The sequence below is a fragment of the Hippocampus guttulatus genome, chromosome 11 (genome assembly GCF_054856545.1).
Source record: "Hippocampus guttulatus isolate MCC_2025c chromosome 11, RoL_Hgut_1.0, whole genome shotgun sequence".
Lineage (NCBI taxonomy): Eukaryota > Metazoa > Chordata > Actinopteri > Syngnathiformes > Syngnathidae > Hippocampus > Hippocampus guttulatus.
Genome location: NC_141271.1, coordinates 15,062,109 through 15,087,255, shown reverse-complemented (window position 1 = coordinate 15,087,255; position 25,147 = coordinate 15,062,109). Strand labels below are relative to the sequence as shown.

Genomic DNA, 25,147 nt, shown 5'->3' with positions numbered 1-25,147 from the left:
ACAATTACAGTATGTTTAATGGCACTCGTCAGCGGTGAGACTAACAGGAAGTAGCTAGCCGCTGTTTCACTTGCTGGTATGAGGACCAGCGGTGGGGCAGTCCAATTTGCTATTGTCTCGCATCATACGCCGTGCATGGGTCCACACTACAGCGACACTTCAGGGAGGGTTAACTGTCTATTATGCTAGCTAGCAGCTAGCTCACTGAATAGCTCATGGTTAGCTCGCTGGCTAACAGGCTTCCGGGCGCCATGCTCGTCCAATATCTCACCTCCTTGCTTGGTGTTAGTGTGGGTGTGTGGATCCACAAACCAGAGACACTTTAGGGAAAGTTAACCATTATTAAAACAGTGGCGCACATTATTCCGATTGTGGTTTACACAATATGTCCATCTGTATACAGACATAGTGTACAGTACGTACACTGATCTAACTGCCGTTTCTACAGTCACTGGTCAAACATATGTTGGTCAGTCTTACATGCTAATCATTCCCGCAGCACCAGCGGCCGGCACACAAGCATGAAAAAATGCAATTGCAAAATGATTTTGAGAGTGGGAAAGTTGTTGCTGTATAATTTACACTCCCAAAGGTTCACCATGTCATGTTTTGTGGGTCTTTTCCTCAACATAAAGTCAGACAAAATGGCTCACGAGAAAAAACCTCAGAACAAACACCATTTCTAGTAACTATTGGAAGTAAAGTGTCTTCCACACAAAAAAAACAAAAAATATTCTCGCTCGTGACAAGCAATTATTTCTTCACTTGAACAGAGGCGGCATGTAAGCTCTTCCCAGGCTTCAAGGCTGTCATATTTAGTGTGTGGCAAATAAAAATTTGCTATTCTTTCACATTTCATTTTTTGAATGGGAAAACTCATCCGCCATTATTCAGTTTGCCTCTTGACACAAAAATTGCTTTATTTTCCTTTGTTCAAAAAGCACAATGTGTCAACAGGTTTTCACGGACAAAAACAAAAAGTGAGACTCAAACTGAACACCTAATTGCCTCAAAGTGCCAGCCCTTGCTCTGACAATAAAGCAAATCATGAATAACCAATGCGCTACGGGTTATTCATGTCATTTTTAGAACGTTTAATTTGTTCCCGTCCAATTGATTGCTGAAGAAATCCTGACTACTATTGTTGTAAGTTCTTTATTTTATTATTATGCTTTTTATCTCCATTCTGTCATGTCCATTTTGGCATAAATAGTGTTTGGCAATTTCATATCTAAAATAACTTTGCCCAAACATTTGGTTTTAATCAAGTAAATCCCTTTTAGCAATCCATTGAAATAACTATTGATAAATGAAGTCTGAAAAATAGTGCTGCTATTCCAACAACTGTCTCAAAATTCATTGTTAATCATTGACACATCAGCCCTGGTCAACAAATGAATTTTCTTGAGTTTTCACCATAGAAACAAAAATGATTGTATCGCATGCAGTTGCCTGCGTTTGCTGCATTTTTTTTTTCTCAGATATTTCATTTCTGGACTCGCCTTACGTTTCTGCATATCATCACAATTTGGAATCAGTTTCAAAAGAAACTGACCCGTTGAATTCACATGTTATTCCTTTATCTAATAAATCTGTGAATCATAACACATCATTTCAAAAAACAAGAGTAGGATATGTATCATGTCTAACCATCCCCATTAAACATAATGCTGTATGAGTGATTTTTGCCCAGGGGAATTTGGAAAAGGGCCTAGAAAATATTTTCATGTCAGCGTTGATTTAGTGTCTGTGTTAATATGATGAGCGGCATGCAAACTGTGTTGAAATGTGTCTTAATCTAGAAAACAAATGTGACGTAAAGCAAGTTCTTTGTAGATGGTTTGTAATTGCAACGCGCTGTGCCAGGCGGCGTCCACCTCAGAAGTGTACAGATTGTTGTTTTTGCGCTGGTGTGCAAATAATTTCATTTCGGGTGATCCGGTTTTCCTCATTGATTCAATGAAAGGGCAAGAAATAGGAGTGTTACTATAGAAACGATATCATCTTGATAATGAGCCTAAGGGACAGAAAAGAGACGAGTGAAAATACGACGTGATTTGTTGCATTTTGATGTGCTCTAAATGAGGTCCTAGCAAGAACGAATGACTGAAATCATCAAGTGTTGAAGTGAATCCAGAAGGAGTAATGGCTTCTCATTGTAAGGATTTGTTTAGCGCACCTTTGGGGTTCAAGGAGACACTGTTTGAAGTGCGGCTCCGCCTTAGCAAGAACGCCACATTCAGTGGGTAGACTCTGAAATGAAACACAGCCTTCTTCTCGAAGCAAATCTCCTCGGTAATTAACATCCGACCATGCTCCCCCCGCTACGCTTTTGATTGGCTGCAAGTCATCCAAAGATGCAGCGAGCGCACCGTTCCCCCTTGTATTGCGCCACAGTGAAATTATGTCGTAGCGTTTCGCATATCGGGGGACATCATCAGCCTGTGTTAGTGCGTAAACACTTCTGGGGCCCATCCGGCTCTCCGCGTCATTTGTCAGCCTTGCTTTCAGTGGAAAGGCATTGGGCAGGTTCTTTACAGATGCTACGGGAAGGAAGACTCTCGTGAGAAACGAGCGTCTGTAGCCCCTTTCACATCACTTCCCGCAAAATTGCCAGATCATGGCAACAACAGTAAAGTAGGCCTTCATTCGGGCCCAGCCACTCTCCTGTCTCTGCTACTCGCTTCTCAGCCAGGAAATCCGCTGATGGACTTTGACCACCCTCTTCGTTTTCCCACCAATCGGCACATTTCACAAGCCAACAGAGAAACATCAGAGAGCAGAGGAGGGAGAAGTGGGGTATGTTATAGGTCAGGTGGGTGTCAAAAATAAAACTTTTAAGATGAACAAAGTCCCTGTCACTCTGTCAGCCCTGCAATTGCCTGGAAATCTGTCCAGGATGTAACCCGCCTTTTTACACTTTGTCAGTTGGGATAGGATCTAACGACCATGCGCAGAATAATCACAAATGGAAGAGTCAATGCGGTTCACTGGGTGGATCACTGGGTCGGTGGGTATTGCTTGGATGGGATAAAGTGATGAGGAAGGGTTGCAGTCTATGGGCAGGTGGGTGTTTGATTGATTGATGTTGAATGGTTTGATAGTGTTAAGGTGGGTGGTTGGATCTTTCTCCGAGGATGTTCAAAACCAACATCTTTTTGAAATTCGAAACGATCAAACCAGACAACAAGGCGGCAAAAAACAAAAAAGTTCCGTTAAGCATTTAAGGAGATGATGATGATGATGGTGTCAGGTTCCATAAGTAGAAGCTTCGAGTGGGTTGGCTGTGGTGAGCAATCCTTGGCATTACATAAAGACACACAGTTGCATTTGTGTGCAAATATGTACTTTTTGAAGACCTAAAAATTTTTCAAAACTGGCGAATGAGGGACGTGGCGAGACTTTCTTGAGATAAGAATTGGTTTAGGCAAACGACTACACCCTCACCCCACAAAGGATGACATGAGAAAAGAGTTGGCCGCAAAACAGAAGGATGTTGTGCACCGAAAAACAAGATGAAAGAGAAAAGAGTAAATTAATTCCTTTAGATGTGCTATTCTCAAGACGAGGGTGCGTGCATTAAGCCAGCAGTATGTGCAAAACCCCAGAGAGTGTGTTTTCAAAGATGTAACACAACTAGGAGGGCACCCTGTAGAGCATGTACCTCCATCAAGCACAGCATTGCTTAGATCTACCCCCAAAATGGATCTGGCTTTTTTCCTTAATCCAGGCTGTAGTGCTCCACGATGTTTAATAAGAAACCGGAGAAGCAAATTAAATTTTTTGTAATGGCCACTCGGGGAGAATAAATCTGGTTCTGTCATGGCCTACAGTATTTTCTGGGAAAAGTTATTTTTAAAATGATCTGGATCGTATTTGACCTCGACCTTGGTGGTTTTAATACCGAACTGCACTGCTCGTTTCGATTTGGGCATATGGCGCACCGAGGCATTCGAGGACCTCTGTGTTGACACAAGTGTGTAAATGGGGTTTGCACGGCCGTCTGAGTCGATGTGACTTGCTCTCGGTTTGTTAGCTCCCATTTCGGGTGAAGTCATCAGGTCCCATTTGGGCATTCTGGTCAGTGGGTCAGTGCCTGCAGCCAGCCAACTCTCGGGTCATTCGTTAAAGTGATTTCTCCTCATCGAGTGTTAAATTTCCCACCGTTTAATTGGCCTGGGGCAACCCTGGAAAGTAGCCAGTTGTGACTCCTTCGCTCGCTCTGCATGTCTGCGCTTCGTTATTAGCTGCAGGATTCCTCTTCACTCTCCTTTGGAGATTTGATTTGAGAGGTTATGGGTCCATTTGTCTGTTTAAAGAGTTGTACCAATACTGTCAGGGTGGTTGTAAAGAAACCTGGTCAAAGTAGGGATGATGTGGAAAGGTACTTGAACCCATCCATGTACCGCTCGTTCCCATTAGGGTGAGGGACAGGATACACACTGTACTTGTCGACAGTCAGTCGCAGGTCACATGTTTAAAAAAAAAAAAAAAAAAAAAACCATCTACGGACAATTTAAAGTCTTAAATAAATCGAACATGCTGGTTTTCAGAATGTGGGTGGAGGCCCAAAGCACCCACAGAAAAACCCAAGTAAGTACGGTGAGAACAAGAGTTGTGATTTGAACTCTGTTTCTCAGAACTGCGAACCAGACACACTAACCGCTCGTACGCCGTGCTGCCAACCTGCTGAAATGATAAAAAGGGTTTCATTCCATCTGGAATGTGGGAAAATCATGTCATGCGGAGAAAATCCAAACCCTGCATCAAAAGCCCCAGGCTGGGATTCAGATCCAAAATCTTTGACTTTGAGGCACCTATGCTAACCATATGCCAACCATATTATCCCAAAGTGTCCGTATTTACCTTGACCTCCATTTGCCCGCTAGACCGTAGTGTTATTCTAAAGTTGCCGTTTATGTTAAAATCAGTCATTGATATACCAGTTCTTAACAACTCAACTGCATGTTTTAATCATTTCTATTTGGGCTCAATATTTAACACATTGTTTCGTCATGGCTCCGAGGAGTAAAGATCTGTGAGACCGGACTCAAAGTTAATTTCAATGAGCCCCTTTGAGAAGAAGCTTACGGAGACTTGGGGTCATGTGTTGATTTTCATAGTGATGTCTTTATATATTTTTTTTCAGGTCAGTATCGCAGGTTACGGTTACGCTGATTGCGTGCAGAGGAATTTGGTGCGTAGTCATGGGGGAAGTGGACAAAGTTTAAATGTGAGCTTGAGGAAGCTGGGATTGTTTATCCCTCACTCGGTAATAAAATGCTGAAAAGATAAAAGAGCATTATTCATATCGTCATCACATAATCCCCGGCGGTGCCTCTCATCGTATAATGGGCCCTCATTCTTCTGCCGCCTCGGACACACACCTATTATGTCATCACAAAGTAACAATTAGCAGACAAAAGAGTGGGTGAAAGTGAGGGCACCAAATACCTGTTCGCAAAGCCCGAAATTTCCCACCAGTAATTAAAGGCTTACATTTCCCCTGATGGACCATCAGACACCACAGAACAAATGTGGGGGAGGCACTACAAGAGGGGAAAAGAAGGATTCAAAAAAAAAAAAAAAAAGCCCTCCGGCATCTCGTGGTAATGAAGGGCTTGTCTCCGGAGATAAGAAAAGAGAAGATGCTGAGGTGTTTGAGTTCTAAACCCAATTTATCTTTTCATTGACCACCTGTATCTATCTATCTATCTCTCCCTCTCTCTCTCTCTCTCTCGCGCTCTCTCTCTCTAGCTATCTATTTAGTTAGCTAGATAGCTATCCATCTATCTAGCTCGGTAGCTTGCTAGCTCGGTAGCTCGCTAGCTATCTGATCATTATTTTTGGATGTAAAATTATCCCCTTGAAAGGCTTTATAGAAACTGGAATGGCCCGGATAAGAATAAGCTTTGACAATCCCACCCAACCATTTCCCCCCCCCCCCCCCCCATTGCACCTCATTGTTTGGTAAATCCAGGGTTTATGTCAAGAAAATGTATGGATTATCATATGCAACACGCACCAGAGACTTGGAAGATGGCAATGTTTGTACTGCAATCCATCAATTTTTAATTACACAGATGGATGTCGCTCCGTTTATTGAACACGCATGCAGACAGCCTTAAGATAGTGCGGGCATAGAACACCACGAAGCAGCCTTCTATCCAGAGGCAACTTGAAACGTGAGGTTTATGAGCACTCACACTGTCGACTGGCTCAATTTTTATGCCCATCAAAACAAGGTGTTGTTATAGCTTTGCTAACTGTGTGACCCGAGTAACAAAAAAAGTCAAAATTGTTGTTGTTAAAGCTCACTGGTCCATGTCTGTCTTGTCTCTGTTTTGTTCCATCGAAACCAAATCTCACTCTATTCTCCGTCTTGCCTCCATCCTGTGGTCAATCTCAAAGTTTGACAAAGTGGCTGGACACAATGTTACGCTAACCAACGTTTGGGCATGTGCAACCCGAAAAAAAAAACACAGAATATTAGTGCACCTCAACAACCTACCCCAACTCGCAACACTCCATCCCTCATGCTCAAGACGTCAAAAACATTAATTTTCAAGTGAAGTACAAATGACTGAAAAATCTATTTTGGTACAGAGTTGAAATATTGGTATTTTGTTAATTCCCATTAGTGATGATACTTTGTCATGTTACAGGTTTTATTGACCATTTAAGTTTGACAAAGAGGAGCTGAAGATGCACATTGCTAGATTATTATTACGTTTGCTGCAAGGTAGTTGACAACTGACAGTTTGGACTCCAAACAAATTATCGGTTGACCAGTATCACAGAACAGAACAAATTGTATTCAGATTTGGAAGTTCCGCTGATGTGCCGTGGTAGTGTGGGGGGGAAATGGCACTGGAGTAGAATTGAGGGCAACCTCTTTTGGTGCCGGTGTGTTTTTTTGAGGGCCACAAGCATGACACCACATCTTGTGCCAAAAATCACCCCCCTCCCCCCTGAAGTCGAGCCATTTTATGTTGAGATGTGACTTGTTTTTTTGTTTGTTAGGTTTTTTTTCCTCTCATTCTGAGAATATGTTGGTGGGTGTCGCACAAGCAAAAGTCTACTTCAAACAACACCATGTGGGAGTGGATTCTAAAAGAAGGCGATCAAATGAGAAATGACTCGCATTCGCTTTCCATCTTGTTCTTTCCCACTACGAGATTCGTTTCTAATAACAACTTGAAGATTTTGTACAAAATGTAATGCTGTCATTTTTTTAAATAAGCAAATCTTGTGAATGAATTTTTTGTTTGTGAATCTGTTCATTAGACGATCAGCTACGTTAGGTAGGTCCGTCGATAGATGTCAGAATGCACCACATAAATATTAATTGCAGCCAGTCTGTTCTTCCTTCAGTTTGTTCATTAGTTAGATAGCGAGATAGCTAGCCTCGGGGTGTAACATTAGAAGCTACCCCTGCTCAGGAAAACAACTCTTCAAAACTCATTACTTGATTTGCTCTTCGCTCTTCAACCATCTGTAGCTTGTGTGACAGAGCAGAAGACTCATGAAGTCAATGTGAAAGACAGATATACTGTATCATTTAATATAAGATATAAGACTGAGAGATCTGAGGCGGAAAGAGGAGATAACTCTGCTGCTATCTCCGACAGGTGTCGTGATCAGCTCTCAGTTACAGGAAAGATGTCAATCAGCCACATTACATGGATCTGGTCCACATACGCCCACACACACACACACACACACACACACACACACACACACACACACACACACACACACACACACACACACACACACACACACAAGGGATACTTTGGCATGTCAATTCCTGCCAAAACGTTCTCATGGGAGCATTTATATATGGACACTATAGCCAACTTGTTGTCAATTTCATCCTTTTTTTTAAAAAAAGCATCCTTGTTTGAGCATTCCGGATTAATTGGAAAAATAAATCACATTGTCTTCATCTTTTCCACTGTTACTTCAACTATCAATCTGAATATGAGGTACATCCCCATTCATCCACTTTTGATAGTGCTTGTCCTGAGTGAGGTCACCGATGAGTTGGAGTCCATCCCAACTGACTTTGGCTGAAAGGCAAAGTACACCCTGGATTTGGTGCCTGTTAGTCACGGATGAGATATGCCTCTACAATCTTAATCAATCCAATACAGTTGAGGAAAATTCTGCCTTCAGGATGCCACTTATGCATCATTTTTGCTGGTGTGCTAATCGGTTTCAAGCTAATGTTAACGGCATACAGTACCATCCATTTTCTAAACCGCTTATCTTCACGAGGGGCGCGGGAGCGAGTTGGAGCCTATTCCAGTTGTCTTCGGGCAGTGGGCGGGGTACACCCTGAACTGGTTGCCGACCAATCGCAGGGCACACATAAATGGGCAACCATTTACACTCACAATCACACCTACGGACAATTTGGAGTCTTCTATTAACATGCCACGCATGTTTTTGGAATGTGGGAGGAAACCAGAGCTCCCTAAGAAAACCCACGCAGGCACGGGGAGAACATGCCAACTGCATACAGGAAGGCCAGAATCGAACATCTGTACTGTGAGGCAGATGTGTTAATCAGTTGAACACCGTACAAAAAATTTTTATTTAAAAAAAAAAAAATAGCAAAATGCACAACCTCAATCTTAGGTCAGCTCTTAGCGTAGGTCATCCTTTCAATATGAAGCTTGGCCGCTTTAAATATCTCACTCTTAACGCAGGCTGCCGGTTTTAACAGTAATCACATAACAATGATACTGCCACAGGAGATAAGAGGGATTTAAATGGCTCCGCCTCCTTCAACTCTGTAACTTGATAGCGTGCAAATTATTCACCTCATTGTTCCAGTCGCACCATCTGCTCACTTCAAACTGCCTGTGCATCACAGCGCTTCGAGCACAGAGGCTAATGACCGAGTCATGTGAGCCATATGTAAAGCGGCCTTCAAATCTACGCCCGGCTAATATTTGGACGTCATTCTCCAAAGCCTCGCAAGCGCCAATGCTTTTCACAACCGCCAATTTAAACCGCAGCTGTAGTTACACAATGTTTATGTAAGGCGGGTAGATAGAAGTAGCACTTTAAATAACTTGGCTGTTATTGCGCCTGTGCGCTGACTGGATTTGTCTGCAAATAGTGGATAGGCGTTGGTGGAAGTGTGTGGGGGGGGGGGGGGCATATTTAATGTAGGCAGAGGGCAGGAAGTAATAATACCGCTGTATTTGTTTACTGTCCATTTCATGGCTGCTATGGTGGTTCACATCCGTCGGGGATCGTATGTTTTAAAACAAATGGCAGCAGCCATTTAAATGGCTGGTCTCTGTAGAATTACGACTGGATTTCCTTGAATTGTTTTCTTGATCAAATCATGTTTGCAGCCACTTGTTGTTAGGCAGTTCCTTTTTGAAAACCAGCGGTACACAACGAAGCAGAACCAGGAGCACAGTCCGTCGGACAAAGCCAGATACACGCTTGGCAAATTACTCGAAACGATGCGCTCTGGTATTCGGAACCAGTCAGCGTAATCAGTCAGTAAAATGCCAGGTGGATTGTTCATTAGAACCTGATCAGGTTGGTCGGTTGGTTGATTGATTACTTCACTGAACTAATCTTGTGGTTGGTTGTCTTTGGTTGGTTTGGGCGATCAAATCTTCCGAGTTTGAATTGGTTGGTTGGTTGGTTGGTTGGTTGGTTGGTCAATCAGCTGATGGATCTGTGAGTTGGTTGTTTGGCTGTTCATTGGATTATTTGGTGGGTTAGTCAGTCAGTCTGCTAGTTGGCTGCTTGGTTGTTTGGTCGGTAAATTTATTGATGGGCCGGTCATTAGGATTGATTGATCAGTTGGTGAAATCTACTGACCAATTAGCGGCTGGTGGCTTGGTTAGTTTGTCACTCAAACGTTGAGTCGGCTATTTCGTTGTTTGATTGGGTAGTTAATGAGCTTGGGAACGGGTCTGTTAGTTAGCAGGTGTGTTGGTTGGTTGGCCGCTTGGTTGGTTGTTCGGTGAGTTAGTCTACCTGTCGTCTGTTTAGTTGTTTGGCCGGTTAGTTTATCAGTCTTTCAGGCAGTTGGTGGGTCGATCTGCGAGTTCGTTGCTTCGTTTGATAGTCATTCAGTTTTAGCAGGATTTAGCAGGATTACTCATAAGACACAAAAGACAGTGCTCGTGATGCAAGAATTCATAAATTAACCCTTTCAGGGAGGTTACTACAGTGGACAGCTTACCATGTTATCAGGTTTGCAGGGAGCGTGAAAGGGTTAAAAATGGAAAAACGTGAACAATTTAATGACTTGCTAAAATGAAGAAATAACAGAGTATGTATCGAGTGTCTGAGGTCAAAGTATATGAGCTGCTCTCAAACAAAGAGAAGCGGAAGATCCTGCACACGCTGAATATCAATAATGTATTGATGTCTAGCCGAGTGTTCCCAGTCGCTCACCGAAGCAAGTTGTGGCACGACAATTAAAAATAAATAAATAAATAAATAAAAGCCCAATTTGCCGCCACAAGAAAAGACACATTTGTCAAACTGCATATAAATCTCATGTCTTTTTCGGATGAACGGCCATCACTGGGGAACGGAAGCACTCGGATGTGTAACAGCCCCAAATCCAAATCGACGTGTTCTTCCTCCTCATCTTTCGTGTTATCAAAAGAGTTGATGGTGTGGCTGCCACAAAAGAAAGCATTTTGACTTGTATGTGCGTCCAACCAGGAACCGCGTGAGGCCCTCAACCATTTCCTGGCAATCCCGGGGCGCTCAGTAGAGACTTCCTCGGTGGGTCATGGCTGCCAGCAGCACGACACGTCTAATTTGCAAGTGATGTGTGGGATTAACTAACAGCTGATAAACAGAGAAGGGAAATGCGGCAGCTGCGACGCACGCAGCTGCACAGTGGGCCACTTATTTGCATGTTTGCCGCACAAATCAAGTGTTTGCAGAGAGGGGAGATGTGCCTCGTCGACGCCTATACGTTGGCGTCGTGTTTAAGTACACCGTGTCGCCGCTTGCCGAGTCCGACTGTGCTCAAACAGCAAGCTGCGAGAGGCTGTTGAATTTGGGAAATGTCAACCAGGGCTCCTTGCCGACATCATCTCCTCAGCATCCTCCCTGCGTACAGGTGCTAGAGTCTTCCTCGAGTTACGGTGACCAGATTTTTGTTTGACCTGAAACACACCCACTTCTGAGGACATACAAAGAGCATACAGCCCACCATTTAAAAAAAATAATTGGTTCTCCAGAAAGGAATCTTTTTACGTTGCGCCTTGCTGCTCAGTCTGAATGTACCGTTTGTCACTGGTCTGGCAGTCATTGGCCAGTCTTACCTGTTAATCGTTAGAGCAGCATGATGCCATGCAAAAATTGTTGACTGGTCTTGTGTCAGTCATGATAGCAGCATTATCATAGCCATTTTGAAATTTGGGAAGAAAGTCCCACCTTCTTGTGTTGTCTGCCCATACTACTCACAAGCTAGCTTTTCAGACACACAAAATACGTTCATGAATGGACTTGTTTCGATACATTTATGTTAAATGTTCTTTTTTATGGTGGCACGGGCACCCGCAGCGGCTCCTCTTGTTGTCTTGTTGCCTGGTTGAGAGGGAAGAAATTTCATCTGTGCAGCACATTTGACAAATAAAGTTGTACTTGACTTGACTTGACATTCCTTCCAGCTTTGCTTGTATGGTGCTTTCACCCCGCAGACCGATAAGGCAATCTGTATCGTCCTGTGTCCAGGCATAGCTGTTTTCAGTTTCTTCAATGTGCTTCATTCTTTACCGCTTTGCTGTTCAGATGACAAAAGAGACGTCCAGTTTCACTCTGGGTGGGCTAAAATTGGGATTTATGGCTAGCAGTCTGAACAAGGGCTTAGTTAGATGTGTGAGCTTGCGTGTAGTGTAAAATACAAAGTTAAGCGCTATCTTGACTTGACCCACACAAATTTTTCAAGATACAAGTGTTGCTCGGGCATATTTTTTCTTTCTTGAGGTGTGAGCAAAATTTTGAATTACAAGTGCTACACAATGGCAGCGAACTTCAAAAGAAGTTGTAGTTAGTGAACCATTAAAAAATGGTCAAGCATAAAACAAACAAAAAACATGAAACAAATTGAATTACGCATTGTGAGTTTAATCAAATCACAGAACGCACAGAGGTCTGCAAGCTTAATGCTCATGCACAGTGCAAAGCGCCATAGACGGGCAACCGAAACTAGCGTCGATGTGTCGGTACTTATAACCCTTTAAGGAATGGATATTCGAACACAACCGGTGCAGCGACACCGAAAAATATAACATGCAGCTTACTGAGACAGGTTGTTGTGAAACTCTTCTTCGTGTATTATGGATGCCTGTTTTATACGGCCCCATTGTGGCCAAGGTGTGCACAAAAGAAGGAGCACCATGCCAATGGGCATTGAAGCATTAAATCATCCTGCATAAACTGTTCAATTATTTATATTCTTCTTATGTTTTCACTCGATGAAATATTTGTTAGACCAGTTCAACTCAATTCAACAAAAAACGTGGGTTAATTCAACAAAATGAGTTTATTTAGAGTTTTGTTGTTCTGACATTATTCTAAGTTCAATGCCATAAGTCAAGCCCATTCCCCACCCCGCGGAAATCAATTTTGTTTAATGTATGTACTCCTGACAAATAAAATATCGCGAATCCATAACCTTGCTGGCAGAGGTAATGGACACCTCCTTGCGAGTGTCAATCAAATCTGAGCGTTATTATCTTTGTGGAGGCAGAATTTGTGATTGGATCTGATGAGATTGTGCCGCTCTAAGCTACGGTGAAACAGCGCCTCCTACCTCACACTTTGCCCTCTGTATTCGTCTCAGATCGCATGCCTGGGAGCCAGTCACTGCAATGTCTCTCCTCCTCCTCTCCACCCTATCATGAATTATGAGCCTCCCTCATTGGCGTGTTGTTTACATGTGTGTTCTCTACTTGCAATGCATCTTGTGAGAAGGAGAGAAAGAATACACCGACTTCGCTGTTAATCACGCTTTCACGCGCACGCATCTCTCCACGACTGTTATCTTCTGCAGACAAAAAAAAAAAAAACATCATTACCTTCATGTTATTGAATCTGTTTTTAAATGCCCTATCAATCCCATTGTTCTCATATTAAACTCGTCTGTGGAGCCAAATCAAAAAATAAATAAAAGATTGTCACTTGCACATACAGATTGGCTGCAAATGTTGAACCTCTGACCGTGCCTCATGAACAGAAGCGGCAAATAAAATAATGTGATCGTCAGCCTCCCCTCACTTCCGATAGCCTTGTTCCCTCCCTCTCTTCCGACAGTTGATGTGCGGTCTCCGAGGGGGTCATTGGGAAGCTGTGGAGTGCCCTCATGTGTTCATTACAGTTTGCACGACATCATATCAGTGGGTTTCTGTGTGCGCTGTTCTCACTCGCCAATCTCTCACCCGGGGCCTTGCCCTCAATAGTGTCACACAGGTAACGTCATGTAGCTGATGGTACACAAAAAATAGGCAAAAGTACTCAGACATCACCATTACCAGACACACAGGCGGTTCCATTTTATATTACTTGTCATGTAGCAATGCTTGTACTGTATCTGCTTAATAAGGATGTAAGTTGAGGGGATGCTTAATTGTGGTGTCTCTGTTCTTCATAGGAGGCGCACTGAACCTGACGTGCCGGGCGTTTTTCGGCTATAGCGGCGATGTCATCCCTCTCATCTACTGGATGAAGGGAGACAAGTTCATCGAAGACTTGGACGAGGAGCGAGTGCAGGAGTCTGAAATCAAGTAAGGAACACAACTGGATAACTGAAGTTCAGATCGGGCCTAATTAAATGGTAATGACATTAGCATTGTCTTGTGTAGTTAGCAAATGAATGTATCCATTTACTCGACCATGAAGTGCAAGCCGGAACGTTACCTGACATTAAGCTAAATTAGCAAACTAGCACATCTATTTGCTTAACAATTAACTCAGAGAGGTAGCATTAACCAACATTGAGTTAAATTAGTAAACTAACATGTCTGTTTTCCCGGCAAGTTGGAGAAGTAACATTAGCTAAGATTAAGGCAAGCTAGCTGGCTGTAAAAGGTTCAGCGTTAATAACATTTTTGTACAGTTACACAATTAGCCGTTTGTATTCATCTAACGTTTCATTTGGAGAAAGTAAAATCAACTGACTTTAAGTTAAATTGACAAAAAAAAAGAGAAAAGAGGATTTGAAGCACGAGAGTTTTAAGTTATGTGTGGTCACAAAACAATTTCGACTCGGATCGCAAGTACTCTGTACTGAATAATTGAACAAAAGGTCATGTTAACTGACATGAAATTTAATTAGCCAACAAAAAGTTGATTTTCCCCATAATAAAGTTGAAGAAATAACCTTTTACTGAGAAAAATTGACCCCAAATTCACAGAGTTACAGTTAAATTAGTCAACTAATACCCTCTTCAATAGGAGAGGTGTTATCTGACACTGAGTTAAATTAGCAAACTAACATGTTGATTTTCCAAACAATTAAGTCGGAGAAGTACAGTTGACCAACATTGATTTAAATAACAAACTGGCGCATTGCAGATTTATTTTTTTTTACCATACGCAAGCCATTCATCATTATCAGAGGTTGTACTTTTGGCAATACATTGACATTCACGAAAAGTTACATACTTAGTAGGTCATATTTACCCAATAGTGAACATGTAGAGTTGGAGAAGTTGATCTTTCATTAATCATTCATGAATATAATATAATCATATTATACTACAGTACTTATCGTAATGAGGAAAGCTGATCACGGGACATATTTTTTTTTCAAATGTCAGCTCTCATGCTCTCATGTCCGTGTAATATTGCCCCTAAAGTTACCAGTATACTGTACATTATGTTGTTGTTTTCAATTTACATTTTCCCAGCATTGTTGGTCATGAACATGCAAGGCTGTAGTCACAAAGCTAAGTGTCCTAATAGGCTGTAGTACTGCCACCAAGAGGAATGGCATACATTCAGTCGAAAATTAATTTGCATGTTTCAGCCTATTGACTCCAAATTACTAAAACCCACAATTTTCCGGTGATGCATTTGCCTCATTCCGAGCAGCTGCTGCTCTGCATTTATTTTCCTGTAATGCTGCTTCAACTTGTTATTCATGAGTTAAAATGAAGAAAATACCGTACATGTTGCCTCACTAGCACGGCATATTAGCAAACTGATGTCAGTGTTGCTGCAGCGCTACATTGATTATGTGTCGCAACCTTCACTGCAATCACCAGCAAGCGTCGTCACAATTCCATTACGGTGGAAGTAACAAACTGAATATAAATATTCGTATGTGACGAAACTGATATCTTGACGGTGCTTTAAAATGGATTAGCCCAGCTCAACTTTAGTAAATCACCTTTATTTCATTTATATTCTTGTCATTTATTTCATGTTATCACGCGTGAAAGGATTCACCTGTACATACAGTATGTATGGCTTTTGTCTGCCTGCACTTGAGCAAAGTACACAGACTCGCATTCAAATCACTAAAACCGCAGTGTGTGCCAATGAAGATAAGATGATTTCATTGCTATATGCCAGCCAACTATATTACGACATTGAAGCTACCGTTGGTCGCTAACCTCGGATATTAGCGACAGCTGCTAACTAGCTAGCCACAAAGAGGCTAGCTTTTGTGCGCCTCATAATCTAAAATGGAGTTGGATTGTGTTGATGGTTAGACTTACATTAGTCCAATAAAGGTTAAAAAAAACAAAAAAAAAACTAGCTTAAACTTCAAAATAGTTCAGTTTGACCCAAGTAAGGAGAGTTAGTAAAATCAACAGTGGTTAACTTATTTTTACATTTTTGTTGCCATTAAAAAGATGAAATGTTACTTAAAAAGTTGCCCGCACAGTTATTCAAGCTTTTATGACACAATGGTTTCGCCTCGAAACCGATGGTTTCTGATTCCCTAATTTCTCATGGGGAAATCGTGTCAATGTTGCCGTCTTCCCTCATTCAAGCGTTCTCCTTTCAGTCCATTTCCATTGCTCTTTCCTTTGTCACTACACAGAGCCCAGCAAGTGTTGCTTAATGCGCTGTTAAAAATGACATTCAAAGCGCGGCACAAAAAAAAAAAAGCCTCACTTTCGAGACTACCGCTCAAAGATGTCCAAAATGAGCTCAATTCTGATGCGTCTTCCTCACGCGTGATAGAACACATTTTAAAACAAGTCCATTTGGCGCTCCGCGTGCAGGTTTGCCATTAGGGCTGTTTGGAGCGGCTGCAGCTCTGGGGGAGACAGCCCCTGTCAGATGGTTAACAGCCACCATTTTTCACACCGCTGCCACTTGTGCTATCTCTCTCTGTGCACCCACCTCCAGCAGCACACAGATGGGCGAGAGAGACTGAAAGATTGAACCGAGGGTGAAGGTATCCGATACGCATCCGGGATGTGTGTGTGCGGCGATCTGAAAATGCGAGGAAAATACATTTCATTTTAAGCGACCCACGCCCGTACGAGGATTTCCCCCAAATGCACCGTTATATTCCTTGCGGTGGATCAATAAAGGATTTGATCAATCGCCCTGTGCTACTAATGCTGCCAGCGTCGGCTTTTTTCACCCCATCCAGCCAAGGCCTCAAGTTTACTCCCATGGAGTCATCCAGCGATACGCAGTGCGCACTTAAGGGATGGGAGCATCTCCACGTGAACAAATCTGCACTCATCCGACAGCAGACTTCCCCCTGGCCCCCACACAGACTTCGGCCTTCATTACAAATGCATCAAACCTGCGCTTTTAGAGCAACAGCTCACTTCTGCCATTTATATACACCCAGCTCTCTAACTTATTGATCCAGGCGAGCTCATTTCTACAGCGAGCCCATACATTTTCATTTGCACAACCCCAGGACAGGGCCACCGTCGCTGTCATAGCGCAGATGAATGGACATTAGCATATCGTGCGGGAGATTAATAAATAAGCAAAACAAAAATCCTAGCTTGCATATTTGAGGAAGGTGATCAATATACCGCTGACCCAATTCGGGTGGTGTTTTGCGGGCATATTTTGTGGGCACAATAATAAATGGAATGAGTCTGAAATTAATCACTTAAGTAGCAAACCCAGACTTCTCTTATGAGGAAGTAACAGAACGCTAAATGCGCCTGCAGCAGCCACTGAATCAATGCACTCATTTGTACCTCTCCATGAACTGCACTTCACACACTTTTTCAAAACATTTACATGCAATTAGAAGTCTTGATGCACTGACTGTCTTAATGCCAGATTAATATTCGGTACACCTGCATGATATAAAGATATCCAATATGGCAAAAACCCTGCCTTGAAAAGCATTAGTGCTTAGTTTTGATTGACACAATGAGTGAGATGCTCTTATAACCATACATGATTGTGGGGATTGTACCTTTTATACAGATCCACACAATGTATTGGAGGGGGAGGGGTATTTTTGATGTATTCATATTGTGTTAATCAATGATGAATATTCTGACGTACAGCATGTCCACTAAATGCATGAGACCCCCGATTTGTCCACTCGTTAGTTAGTTAGTGCATTGTTGAGCTGAATGTAGTTTGCAGGCTAACCATGACAGTATGTTTTGCTTAATTAGAACAGCAAACGCAAACAACGGGTACATTATATACAGGAATGAATACAGTATTTATTTGAACTAAAGGCGCACGCAAGCATGAGGTAATACAAAAAGCCACAAGACAATCACAGTAGGACTGAAAACATGAGACAAGAAGTGACTATACTGAACAAACGTGTAATGCGGAACAAACGTGAGAGTAGCAAAATGCTATAGCAATAGCTACAAGCAAGAAACAACAACTTGGCATCCTCATGTCACTCCTGCGCTTGCCGATGACACTCGCCAGCAGGTGCGAGTCGGGTACGCGAGCAGTGTGGTGTCTTCTCACACCTTGATGACAACAAAATGGAGTCACAGTTAGCTAAAGTTGCGTTATTGCTTGCAAAAGTTTAACTTTTGTCTGAAAAATGTAGATGGCATGAACTAATACTCCCGAACACTAGCTAGCCATGTTAGCTGGTGAATATTAGCCAGGTGATTTTTACACTTTATTGTCAGGGACTTTGATGGCTGACTGTTTGAATCGCGAATATTAACTTACACTGGCTAGCCATGTTAGCTGGTGAGTATTAGCCTGCTCATTTTAAGAATTCATTCAACAATTTCAATGTTAGAGAACAGAATGTAGTGGACCAGCTACAAACTTTGTTTTGAAATGTTAGAGCTGGCTTCCTGTCTACAGTTGCAGTTCACCTGTATCTCTGTGTCGCAATCTCAACTTCGCCTTCTCTCCTCCATGGGAGATGCAGGTTGCCATCTTATGATAGCAAGCCATTGCGCTGTGCCTGCTGGTGAACCAGGAATCTTCAAAGTACACGCGAAACCCTTGAGGAGAAGCCGGGGACATGAATTATTCCTCCTTTTCAACAACAAACCGGACGTACAAATATCACGAGTCCGTGACACACTTTCAATTACTGGTGCCAAAACCGGCATAGCTCGCCATCCTTATGCGCATTTTATCGGCTTGAAGGCTACAGAGCGAGTGAAAGTGAGTTGAGGGCTGCTGGAGTCATTATCCCCACCTACACACTCACATACTTGCATACGCACGCACACACACACACACACACACACACACACACACACACACACACACACACACACACACACACACACACACGCACACAGCCTTCTTCTCAGCCTCTTTTAACACATCCAGCCAATGACGCATGGCCGCCTCACTCAGCTCAGCCGGTGCTCGCGCACAAACAAGCGGGTTGGCTTTCTCCTTTGCACTTCGCCTTTGTGCAGAGGGTGCTTTTAAAGTGAGCTAAGTAGAAGTGTTTGTGCCGGTGGGGAGGAGGCCATGATATCCCTATTCTCCCCTCCATCAGGCTCAACCAGCCGGGCCGGGGACACTCATTTACTTTATGGAATATTACATCCTCTCCGTTACCATGGCAGCCGCTATAAAAAGATTTTCTTCTCATCGCCATTATTTGATTCCCTCCCTCCCTCCATGGTGCGTGGTCTTGAGGAAGAACCCTTATTGATTTTCATATCTCATATGTTTTGAGTGCAGGCAAAGAAATTAACATATGGTGACTTTATGACAGTGAAGGGGCCATTACATGCAGGTACTTTTTTTTTTTTTTATCGTCAGGTCTTCAAGAAAGCACTCCTAAAGCGAATGAAGGCAAGCTGCAGTATTTCTTCCAAAGTGACTTAGCCCCGGATTACATTTTTATGTTGAGTTTGTCTTAAAAAGAATTGTCAAACTTCATTACCGTTGTGGCAGTGGACGTTAGACTTGGGAGGAGTTAAAGTTAATTTGCAGAAAACTGGCAGCCTAATGTGCGAGTGGTGAAAAACACCTGCTCCACAGTTCTGAGGTTCGATTCTTGTGTCGTGTCCTGCGTTGCAACCAATCCACAGTGTACCCCATCTCTAGAAAGTCAGCTCGCATCGGCTCCAGCTCAGTAGGGATACACTTGATGATCGATGGATGCAGAAAAGTGAAAAATGATGATATGGAACCTCGAAAGATGCAACAGAGTCCTCTTCCTGACAATGGCTGACCTTGGATTTCAAATTATAAACAATGAGAGGGAAGTCTGGGCTTCCCTGCTTCAGCCCCTGCGGCCCAACTCTGGAAAACAGGAAGAGAATGGATGGAGAAGATAGAAAAAATGCAAATGAAATCAGTATATTATCTTATTTTGAAAAGTTCCTCTCCTTTTACCTCACAGGATCGTCAAGGAGCACCTGGGCGAGCAGGAAGTCGCCATTTCCCTTATCATCGACTCATTGGAGGAGGAGGATCTGGGAAATTATTCCTGTTATGTGGAGAATGGCAACGGGCGTCGCCAGGCAACCATCCAGCTCTTCAGGAAGGGTGAGCACGCCACATTCGTAATGAGTGTTCACCCACTGACACGCATTTTATGAGTCTCGTTCGAGAGATCATGTCAAGGTTGAGAGAAATGCTTATTTGCTCTTTGTCGAGCAGGAGTCCGACAGCCAATTCCAAATCTTCATTAAAGCCACCCGCTGAATTTTTTTCAAGTCAGACTGCACTGATAAATGAAATGGAAATATGCATCATTTTTACATATTCATTGGAGAGTGCACCAAAACTTTTCTCTTGAATTATCAATACTTTTAGGAGGTCAGGTTGTCTGACCACCAAAAACACTATCGCCATATTTACACATTCCAGCCTTTTTTTTTTGGTCAGATTGAATGGTTTATTTTCACTTTTTACAACTTTCTTTGCAGAAATGTACAACTTGTTCTTGTACATGACGTCTTTCCCCGATTGTGTTACTCTGCACAGAGAAAGTTTAGACCCGATGTTAATTTCGCCAACGAGTGTTGACCGGCAGATCTGCGAGAGGGAAGGCTGCGCCTCTGTGAGAGTGGTCATAGCCTATTTCAGTCATGGCCAACGAAAGCGCTCTTGGAAACATGTCTGGCAAAATTGCAGCCACAATAATAATCGTATCGCAAAATTAATACATCGCTAGCAGTGTCAATTGAAACTGAGCATGACTATCATTCGTAAAATCACTAGATCGTGCAGCTTTTCCATTCAGGGGCCCCGAAGACACAAGTTTTGATAGTACAGCGTTCTTGTCCCCATGAGGGCACTCCACAGCTTTTATCACAATCTCTGTGGGAGGTTTTTGAAAACACAGCAATTCTGTTTGAATTGGTCACTGCACATCAACAGCCCACAAATGTGTGCGTGCGGCAACAACACTAAAAAGAAGATATCCTTCGAATGATTGGAAGAAAGTCCAATAGTCGCTCTCATTCTCTCACTCTCCTCGCTCACTTTTCTTTCATGCTCTCCCGACTCTCCCTTGACGCCACACTGCAAAACTTCCCAGCTCCACATTTCTGCCGACTCAAATCATCGTTTTGTGCATCTTAGAGAGCTACTTTGACTGCTGATGTAGTGGAACTGCCAAGGTCCAACATCGTCCATTGCATGACACCGCACCCGCTTAAAAAAAAATGCTTACTTGACCGTAATGGAATTAGAAGTAATCTGACCTATATGGACTGTACGGCCAGTGTAACAATCGTATCCTTAAGAAGACCTTTATAATAATAAAGGGAAAGTTCCTGACTTCATAGCTAGTTTTGAAAATCACCCATTTTATTAAACTAGCACAATGTCTGAAATAGCTTTCGTTTTGTAGTGGACCTTCATAATTGCAAGTGCAAAGTGAGCTTATGTTTCCGATGGTAGCCATTCGGGGCTCAACCGCCAAAGATTTAAAGCGCAGCAGTTCTTTAGCGGAGGGAAAGCAGGTAAATGCTGCTTTAATTCACAACATAAGTCATCCCGCCCCGTGCTAACCCACAGGGGAGATTGGGAGGAGATAATAGAGAAGAGAAATGAGCAGAGAAATGCAGCACGGGGGTGGAAGAGTGTCGTGGGGGCTGGGGGGGTTTAATTTTAAGCGGTAAAGACAGAAGGGACGTTGGTGCGATGAGGAAAGCGAGCCCGTCTCGTTTTTTAAAATGCCCGTTTTCATGGAAGGCATCCAAAGTGCAGTGCCGTTTCATTGCTGCGCCGCGCCAACCGAATGAATCCACTCTCTGCTCGTCTTCTATTTGTCTTCCTCCCCCGTGCACCGTCATCCCTCCCCAACCGATGAACCTCTTGTGCCTGCCCCCCCTCCCCCCGATGATGGATGCCGCCTCGCTGAGAGCTTAGCTTCCCGCGATACTGATGATGGTTCAGTCCAGGGAGTGGATGTGTAACCAAGTGGATGACTGTCAGCTTAAAGTTGCATATTCGTAAGCCCAGCTTCTTCTTATTGAGGCCCGAATCAAACGAGGGACACCCAGAAGCAGAACATTTGTCAGAAGAAAATGCTCACTTCTTCTTTTTAGAATTGTCACAAGTGGATGTCCTATGCCCGACTATGGATTTTAACCCTTTCATGCACCAATGATTACCTGTAACCTGATAACATGATAAACTGTCCACTGTCGTAATCGCTTGTCCCTGAAAGGGTTAATGTCCAGGTGAGTTCATGAAGACGCTGTCGTCAAAAATGTCATTTTAACACCAAGGTATAACGTTCGGCAGTACTTCATCCACTACTGCGTGCATTTGGTGCGTGGACACGTCACAAAAAAAAAATAATAAAATACCGTCAGCTACTGCATTGACAACTTCTCTCAGCGATCAAGTATTTTTCTTTTAGCGCTGTTAGCTAATACTTCGCCGTGCATCCACCACAACGTAATGCAGCTCTGCTTACCTTTGGCTTTGAAATGATCATATCGGCGTCCCATCTGTGGAGGGCTGAGGGTGTTTCTGCGTGGAAACCGTTTCAGACAGTGTAGTCTATCAGTCACTTGAAAGTGGCCCTGAATCTTCACCCATCCAGCCTATCATGTCATGGGTGGAGAAACTTTGTGTTATTATGTAAATTAACCCTACTCTTTGCCAATGTGGCCCAGTAGTTCTTCCTCACTGAAACATTTTCCAGGCAACAAAAGCTTGAATGAGTTGTTTCATATCTCACTCAATGGACAGGCAGGCAGAAGTCCAATAATTTGCATATAATCAACTAAAATTAATTTCACATAAGTTGTCCCCTGAAAGTAGTGTGGTGCCATCATTCATACAGTTACTCAATGTCACCTCTTGAGGAATAAAGTAATGAAAGACCTCCACTCCCTTCTTGGATCTCGGTACAAAATGACAGTAGACTTTGACACTGTCATTTTGAAATTGTCTGCTTCGGTTTGATCCCACCGCGACTGACATTTTTTTGGGGGGGGGGGGGGGGCCTTGTCTGTGTGTGTATGTGTGTGTGTGTCATCCTCAGCAGAGCTCATGTACACGGTCGAGCTGGCCGGAGGGCTCGGGGCCATCCTGCTGCTGCTGATCTTCCTCATCTCGCTGTACAAATGCTACCGGATTGAGCTCATGCTCTTCTACAGGAGGCACTTTGGCAGTGAGGACCTGGACGGAGGTAAGCCTCATCATCCCCTTCCTGTTCCTGGAATTGAGGTTAAGTCCGCATCGAGGCGGGAAATCTATCGGTGGTGAAGCGTCAGGGCCAGCGAAGGCAGAAGCCTCAAAATGTGAACTTTTTGTTTCTTCCGCAGAGTCTGCTCACTTTCAGAATCATCTTTTTTTTTTTTTGAAAACGCTGTCCTTTGTCGCACGTTCTGTCGAGCTCATGAATAATGGATATGCGACATTGTTTTGCCGTCAAAAAACTTTCACATGATTAAGTCATACTGTCGGGGGCCGCGCCGGTACAAGCTGTTTTGATTCCCGCAACTTTGCTAGGTGGTTAATTTGCAAGGTTGGTTGCTAATTTGAGATGGGGGGTGTTTGATGTTGCCGTCCTACTGAGCGCAGGCAGCCCGGCGTGGCCTTCCTTCGCTGTCGTTTCAAAGCTGCATGTGCTCCTCAAAGAGTTGATGAAAAAGTCCCTCTTTCCTTTTGGGTTGGCCCATATTCCAGCTTCCACAGAGAATAATGACTAGGACTTAGTGAACATGTCACAACTAATACTTTCTTCCGGTCGTCTATTTTCTGCCTGTTCACTTCTTTCCACCGCCTCGTGGGAAATCATTTGGAGGTGGTTCGGTATTTCCTCCAGCAATTTATTTGTCAATCACCACAGGAATATGGCCATTGTGAAGTTGTTGTTTCTCCAAGTTTGCTTTAAGAGGTTAATTCGATGCGCTGCCATGGCAACTATTGTTTTATCCATACCGTGGCATGCATGCTGTGAGGTTCCGGACTATGGAGGCACTGACGTTAGAGTGACACAAAAAAATCCAAAGTCTGACCCATGCATGCAGCGCGACGCGGAAAGTCACATTTTTCTGAAAAAAAAAAAATTGCTTATATTAACCCTCTCAGGGACAGCGGTTACTACAGTGGACAGCTCATCATGTTATCAGGTTACAGGGTGCATGAAAGGCATTAAGTCAGAAAGTCCGCGCTTCCCGTAAAGTAGTTGCAAATCATTTTTATGCGAAGTGGGGCTGTCAGCTTCTGCTGAAACTAACGAAGAAAGTAACTTGTAATTGAACTTTTCACATCCGGTCATCAGTCAAGCCACTCGGTTACTTTTAACGCATTGGAGAGTGGGAAGTGATTGAATATACCGTATTTTCCGCACAAAAGGCGCAGCTAAAAGCCTTCCATTTTCTTAAAAGCTCCCAGCGCGCCTTAAAATCCGACGCGCTTTGTGTATGATCATTACGGTAATATTTCAACCCCCAAAATGGCTCCTTGCTCGAGACATGCTGACAAGGTAGAGTTCAAACTTAAGCCGATCTGTCGCTGCCTTATTAAATAAGTAGTGTACTGACATCTGATTGTTCTGTTGGCCTTTCCTGGAGCGTAGTGCCACCTAGTGGATGCATTACAGATTGCATCTTATAATGCGGTGTATGAAAAAAAATTACAAAATAGGCCATTCATTGAAGGTGCGCCTCATAATCCAAGGCGCCTTTTAGTGTGGAAAATACGGTACTTTTAACGTGTTGGAGAGTGGGAAATGATTGAATATAATTGAATATCTTCTTCTAGAAAACAAGGACTATGACGCCTACCTGTCCTACACCAAAGTGGACCCCGACCAGTGGAGTCAGGAGACCCGTGAGGAGGAACGCTTTGCCCTGGAGATTCTCCCCGACGTGCTGGAGAAGCATTACGGCTACAAACTCTTCATCCCTGACCGGGACCTCATTCCGACTGGAAGTAAGCACCGAGCTGCCACACCCTTTCGTGTTGAGTGTTTTTGTGTCTTTTGTGTTTTGTTGGGTTTTTTGTGTCTCGTGTTTTGTGGACGTTTCTCCTTCGAGCCTTTCGAACACACGTGCTTCTCCTGGAATGTTTATCGTATTGTGCAATCTAGCGCACGGGGCAAGCTGATGTAATGAAGACAGCTCACATCTTGCGTGCCTCGCCGCATGCATTTTTAAACCGCTGAAAATTCCGTCTGAACAAATTTTCATGCATGCTAACTGTGCTCGGTAGGCTGTCTGAGGCGCCAGTACATAGCGTGCTCTAGTTAGCAGCGATGCGGCGTGTTTGTACTGTCGGCTTCATG

The 25,147-nt window shown here is 43.3% G+C and overlaps 1 protein-coding gene across 4 annotated transcripts in view; it reads left to right on the top strand.

The window, feature by feature from the left end:
- The window catches only part of il1rapl1a (interleukin 1 receptor accessory protein-like 1a), a 178,511-nt gene that overhangs the window by 148,476 nt on the left and 4,888 nt on the right, over nucleotides 1-25,147 (top strand). For 2 of the 4 annotated variants that reach the window (XM_086124365.1, XM_086124363.1), the window contains exons 7-10: nucleotides 13,652-13,784; nucleotides 19,793-19,938; nucleotides 22,901-23,044; nucleotides 24,625-24,795. In XM_086124365.1, coding sequence (XP_085980491.1) covers nucleotides 13,652-13,784; nucleotides 19,793-19,938; nucleotides 22,901-23,044; nucleotides 24,625-24,795 — 594 coding nt within the window. Of the gene's footprint in view, nucleotides 1-13,651; nucleotides 13,785-19,792; nucleotides 19,939-22,897; nucleotides 23,045-24,624; nucleotides 24,796-25,147 lie in introns of all 4 variants that reach the window. The other 2 variants (XM_086124364.1, XM_086124362.1) reach the window with 1 other exon arrangement.